This window comes from Aspergillus caelatus (genome assembly GCF_009193585.1).
Source record: "Aspergillus caelatus strain CBS 763.97 unplaced genomic scaffold BDV27scaffold_520, whole genome shotgun sequence".
In the NCBI taxonomy this organism is placed as follows: Eukaryota; Fungi; Ascomycota; class Eurotiomycetes; order Eurotiales; family Aspergillaceae; genus Aspergillus; species Aspergillus caelatus.
In genome coordinates this window covers 2028-8481 of record NW_022475783.1, presented here as the reverse complement: position 1 = coordinate 8481, position 6454 = coordinate 2028, and the positions used below count along the sequence as shown (strand labels likewise).

Sequence of the window (6454 nt, the reverse complement as noted above, 5' to 3'; positions counted from 1 at the left end):
AAAAAAAAAAAAAAAAAAGAAAATAGAAGAAAAGAAGAAAAGAAGCTACGTAGAATTGTCGTTCGAAGGTTTTCCTACACCATGACCACATCAAGTTCGAAAGCTGCGATTCATGCTACAGATTTCTCCTTCCGGTCACGGTACCGGGTCCAAGGCCATGGATGGGCACCTGCGCGAATAAATAGGACGAACGACAACCCTGTCTGCACAGCAAAACACACTTTTAACCATAGTCTGATGATCGGCGGATATTCCGCTCTATCTTCCACATTCTTTTTCACTATTGCCATAATTATCTTTCTATTTGTAACTTCCGGTCAGCAAAAAATAAATAAATAGATAAATAAATAAAAAGAAAAAAAAAAGAAAAGTCTCGCGGGCCTGCCAAACGAATAGACGCTTAGAGCATCCCGAAGGAAGAGTGGGTATATTTGCTTACCGTGGTACATGAAGGAATCGCACTGGCAAGTCAGCACGAAGAGAACAGAGGCGAAAGAGGGGGGCGATATCCCCTTTATGGAGGACACCGATTAGGAAATACCTGATCTCGCCTCTTTTACTGGCGGATTGCCAGTTAATTTAGTTGCTCCCCCGCAGGGCACAGCCAAGACTTCACATCATATGTATATCGTTCGGCATGCATCAAAACAGCTCGCATCTGACATTTTGCCACGCCATCATTTTGCTGTCTGCCCCTCCTTCCTACCTGCGTTGCTGAAGAATGAGATATTATTCGATGGTGAGGCAGGGTCAAAACATTCACGCCTGTTTAGGCAGAAGATTTTGATCCCCGAGTCGGGGGACTTGCTGTACTATTAGATTAAGGTGTGTCGCGATCCAGTTTTCCATGCATATTCTTGCAGAATCGGTGTGTAAATTATACTGCGGGATCTTCGAGCTACCGAACGCAAATACCGACGAGACGGTGTTGTATTTGCTGGCATGCACCTGTCTCTTTGGTGGGAGGGTTAGGGCCCGTTTGCGGTAGCACTGTACATATATATCTAAGAACGGGGTCGATGTCAAATGACTAAAGGCCCACAAATACTCACTGGCGTATAGATGTCGCTTACATGCTACATACTACTTATAGTAAGTGTGAGGAACACCAACTTTCGCTGACATGACATTTATACTTATCTGTCTATCCTAACTCCCCGATAGCTAGACTCAATGATACATACATACATACATACATACATAGGTTTTCTTCGTATCTATCGTAATCAATGCCGGTAGCGTACCAGTAAGAAAGCCATGCCTCCAACGGAAGATACATCCGCTCCAGAACTAGCCAATTACCCTAGAAACTTAAAAATACGGCATCAACCGTGGCTCTCTAAGCCCTAAGAGGACATATTGAGGTACTTTTGCAGCTCACAACCGTAAGTAAAACATAGGTACGACTGAATAGTGAGTTTGACCCATGTCCTCGGGATCTGAATCTTGTCGCCACAACAGGTACCACGCCGTGATAGGTGCCACAGCGACGTCAAACCCCACTTGGCTCTTGAGCCATCTGATCGTTGAGCTGTATTTTCCCGACAAATCATGGCCTCATATCGGAGAATGGCGAAATATGACTGCAAGGCTGCTGTTGGGGAAAGCAATCAATCAATGGACCCACTCGTTCTGTTGACGCACTCCCCCCCCGGTTTAGTGTCTTATTGTTCTTTTGTTCTTTTTTTCCCTTTTTTTTCTTTTTTCTTTTTTCTTTTTCTTCTGAATCATTAGCGTTTCTTTTAAACGCACCTAATGATGTGGATTCCCGTGTGGGTAGTACCTATGATGTCATAATACTGTGCTGTGTTCCCTGCAGACTTTTTGATGATGAAGCACTACGTCCACAGGTACTTAGTAACTGCTAGTGTTAGTACCTACTAGTCCACTCCGTATTGGATATGGACTAGCACAGTTAAGCTTAACTAACCCACTGCATCGTATGTTGTGTTCCGTATCTGGAACAAAAGTCCGAGACGTCTGAGAGGCTGGGCCTACACTGGTCGCTGAAGTTTGGAGATAGTTGAAACAGACATTCAACTGTCCTGATGCCATATAACTCTTCCAAAACGTATACAACATAATACTCCTCCTCTCACCTTATAGCCCAGGCTGAGAGCTTCGATTGGTGTGACGTTGAGGGCATCAGTGTCTATAGAAGTCCGCTCAAATCCTACAGTCAGAACAATTGGTCCCAATATGCGTCAATAGCAGACGTAGAGCCCATGTGGTATTATTTGTAGGCACTTATGGACCAGCTGTCTGGCCAACTATCAATTATGTTCCATGGAACTAACCCAGTATGAACCGCCAGTGATGCTAAGTCCCGCTTATCTCATGGCATACATAACATCAACGACACGCCTTCGGTGAACCTCTTCAGAGTGAATCGCAGAAAAAGACAAACAGAAGAAAAGAAGAGGGAAAAGAAAAACGACTGACGCCACAACTCCTGCGCACCGTCACTCATATTTCCGCACCTAGAAAATAATGCTGCATTGATGAAAGTCAATGGGAATCCGAACTATCTTCTGTCTAGAAAGGCGAAATCGCGCGATGTATGTCGTCGAAAAGGAACTGATTTTAGAGAAAAGAAAATTAAGAAAGTAATCTTGTTCCGACTCATCCTGAGAGTCGCTCGAGGTGAGATTTGATATACGTTGGATTCTTGGACCCAGAGCTCAGGGCGCGTTTAATGGAGACTGTCTGTCCTCTTGGGACTTAGAAGGAACTGAGTTCCTTCGAACACTCCTGCACCGAAAAGAGACGGTCGGCTTAAAACCGGGCGTGTACCGTGCTTTAACTGACCGAAAGGTCTTCGTCCGTATATTTCTGTTGGGATATCGAAGGCATGTAGTGTCGATATAAGCTTAGTGCATGATAATTAATGAGAATCCGTCCACCCAGGCACCGCAGGATCCTGAGATGCCGGCTATTTTATAACCAAGAGGTGGGATTAATGTGTGCCTGTGAGATGACCTTGTCAGCATGAAAGAAATCTACAGGGTCAAATTTAGGTCACGGAATTGCTTACCCGGAGCCCCCATGAGCATTGCCAAAAACGCCAGACTTCCTCCCTTGACTCGTAAGGATCTCTATTCCGTCAATCCAAGCCCCCGCTCGGATATAAAAGCCCAGCAGAATTTCTCCTCGTCGTGTATCTAGCAATTTGTCAGTCCCGCTGGCTGGGAATGCAGAAACGGGCTTTTCTCCTATTTCGAGACTTACCAAGAACGAAATCATCACCGCCAGGTTTACCTCCTCGTTTCCCAAAGAGCTGGCTAGTCGCATCTTCGTAAAAGAACTCCAGCCCATCTACTGCTGCGCCGTGATAGACCCGGATCGAGGTCAACAGTTTCGTTGATGCGAAGGCGCAGTCTAAAAGAAGTTGATCTGGTTGACTGCCTTCCATCTGTGAAAATCCCAATTTACTGCCCTTGTAACCGGTATGGCCCTTCGGCAGTTTTACTACCGATTGCTTCGACTTGAAATCATTGATAGAATCAACGGTGTGGCTGCCAAGGGCACCGGAGAAGACCGTCAGCCTGATGTTCTTTTTCTTCTCTTTATCAGTGCCGAACACGCGTTGTCGAAGCTCACTCTCCGTCACTGTAACCTGACGCGGGAGCCCATTGCTGCTTGATTCTGTGTTGATATACTCAATGAAATTATGGCAAACATCGTCACCCTCAGCATATAGCTCCAGAAACGCAATACCAGTCGTTGCGGTAATCAAGATTTTACCATTCTCGACAGGCCAGACTTGCACGCTATCGTCCGAGCTCATAGGAGCGTCCCCGGGAAGTCGGAAGCAAGGATGGAAGCGGAACCGTAGTGCATCAAGTCGGTGCCAGCCGCATTCATCCTGAGGTAAGCACAACTTGAGCCCTTGAGTCTTAGTACGGGTCGAGAATGGCTCGCGAGTCATGAATGACCGATTAAAACGGACGTAATCACGGAGCATGATACCCGATTCTTGATGCGGACATCCAAAGAGATGTCCCACTTCATGGAGGTGGGCTCCAATTCCAATATTGGCTGACTCCCATCGTGATCCAGCTTCACTGCAGTCGTTGGCAACGAAATCCGTGTCCGTCCGGGTGCAATCTGAAAAGGCATCTACGACTTCCTCTAGACTGGAGGGATAGCTGTGAAGGCTATGGGATCCAAATATGGCCATTTTAACATCATCCCCGCCTGACCCTAGGGCAGCGTGACCCGTGATAGTCTGGGAACCCGTGTCCCAGTGGGAATCCAGGAGTAGGACCGAAACGTACTGCTTCTGGCCTGGCTGAAGATGCAGATAGTTCTTCACAGCATCCTTGGCGATTTTAAATAGTTCATCCTTCTTTGTAGCCGGGCCATGTTGTTGGGCGATATTGAGATCCCGAAGCTCAGCGACCGTTTTATCGGTCCGAATGACATGGACTTTAGCTTCATTCCGCATCTGCCCATTGGCTGTATCCCGACGGCTCAGAGTCCCACTCTGCCACTCTTCTTCGAAGCGGAAACATCGTCTACCGAAATTGTTCCGGAACATTTGCTCACCAGTAAAGGCTTGCCATAAATATGCGGCCATCCGATACTTTCGAATGGCAGTTTCTAGACCATTGCCTTCTCGCTGTATTTCCGCCGGCGTAGCATCAAATGTTCCATCGGAGTCCTTTCCTAGCAAGACTACCAGATGCAAAGGCGGAGCGTTCACCAGCGGAAGGTAGTTGATACAAATCCAGGATGAATGCGCGGCAGCATAAGAACTGCCTGTGGACAGCTTGGTTGAAACAAAATCGAAGCGCAGACGATTAGGACCTGGGGTAAGGTGTACTAGAACTTTGAAATGAGACGACGTGACAGGCCAGCTGACTGGGGGGAACCCATCCTGGTGATGGTAGACCGTTACGCTTCCGTCCAGCGGATGTTGCCTTGGGTCTCCAATCTGGCCGTAGACGAGGAGTACTTTTTGATGCACCTAATCATTGGTAAGCTTCGTTAGTTCGGACATTCTTAATAGCCCGGGCGTGTGCTAGTGCATGTGATTGAAAACGACAGGGGTCACCTACCCAAGAGTTATCTGCAATAGAAATAATTCTGGGAGCATACGGTGACGAAGGGGCTGGTGTCCGAACCCCGCCATTGATGCTACCCTGTGAAACGAATTGTCAGTATGGAACAGTAGGAATCGCACCAACGGCCAGTAAGTCCAAGATACAAAAGGGAGTAGATCACATACAACCATGCTACTGCGCTGAGATGGGGATGTGTGAGGAGCCGGTCGCTGAGGCGGTACCGACAGTGAAGAATTATTGCCAGTGGTACTGCCATTGGTTTCACTCAACGAAGGGAGATTCGGTGACGAAGTGGTGGGCTTAATGGAGGAGGGTGGAGTGAGGGAGCTGTATGAGGCTGTATCAAGAGTGGAAGAAGACTTCCCCGACGTCATTTCACCGTTCGATTGCGACTCATTGGATTTCGTCTCATTTGATTTGGTGGCACGAAAACTAGGTCTGGAGCGGCGACGAAGCTGCGAAAAGAACGGCATGATGAGAGGAATCTTGTAACTACCAATTAAAATAGTAATCGGCTGTGTATCAGTGGTGATGAACAAGGAAAGAAAGTTTCCACGAGTAAGAGGAAAGTAGTATTTCCTTCCTCCCGAATTGCTACGGCACTCTCCTCGTCAGAACGAGTGGACGAATCCAGTCCAGTCCGACTGGGAAGTAAAGCGGAAGGAGGAAGAGGGAACAAGGAATTGGCGAAGAAGAAACGAGAGAAAGAACGGTCCTGAGATATTCAGGATAGCCAGTTGTCGGAGGGAAGGTACGACCGAGGTGGTGGAAGAATCGAAAGCGACCGTTTGCGGTTGCGACTGACGAACGATCGGAATGATGATAACCAATTTTGGTAACTACTACCAACAATGACCACCCCGCATGAATTGTACGCGTAAGAGAAAAATGAAGAAGAAGATAAAAAGGAACAAAGCGAGAGACAGCGAGGGTAAGGAGGGAGGAAAGCAAAAGGGAAAAGAAAAATAATAATAAATAAAAATAAAATAAGATAAAGGGAATAAGATGGACAGAATAGAAAAGGGAAAAAATGAGAAACAAATAGAGCGACTAGTTTTAACTAAACTCACCTACCACTAGGGAGTATGGGACCAACTTATCTTTCGTGACCCAGTACTTAGATAGACTCGATAGACTAATGAACCATTGTGGCGATGGGCAATGAGGGGGGTAGAGAGTAAAAAAAATAAAATGAAATAAAAATAAAAATAAAATATAATTGATAGACACCTTCTTTTGCTTCTCCTTCTTTTTTCTACCTTTCAAGCTTGATAGGAGATATTAGATATTAATAGTAATTGTCATTGTTCTCCCCTCTTCTATTCTCCCAATCAATTATCACACTTCCAGCACCCCATACGCACAATTTCCCTTTCCTGGACTTCGGA

General features: G+C 46.4%; 2 protein-coding genes across 2 annotated transcripts; one reads left to right on the top strand and one right to left on the bottom strand.

Moving 5' to 3' along the window:
• Positions 1-19: 19 nt before the first annotated feature.
• Positions 20-996, top strand: BDV27DRAFT_139737 (uncharacterized protein). Its single transcript, XM_032069512.1, has 2 exons — positions 20-300; positions 440-996. Exons 1-2 carry the CDS (start codon positions 82-84, stop codon positions 449-451), a joined length of 231 nt encoding a protein of 76 aa, XP_031920308.1. The 5' UTR covers positions 20-81; the 3' UTR covers positions 452-996.
• A 1560-nt stretch (positions 997-2556) lies between these two features.
• Positions 2557-5830, bottom strand: BDV27DRAFT_92995 (putative peptidase family-domain-containing protein). Its single transcript, XM_032077975.1, has 5 exons — positions 5231-5830; positions 5061-5144; positions 3229-4969; positions 3035-3161; positions 2557-2967 (listed from the first exon to the last, which is right to left on the bottom strand). Exons 1-5 carry the CDS (start codon positions 5537-5539, stop codon positions 2871-2873), a joined length of 2358 nt encoding a protein of 785 aa, XP_031920307.1. The 5' UTR covers positions 5540-5830; the 3' UTR covers positions 2557-2870.
• Positions 5831-6454: the final 624 nt, after the last annotated feature.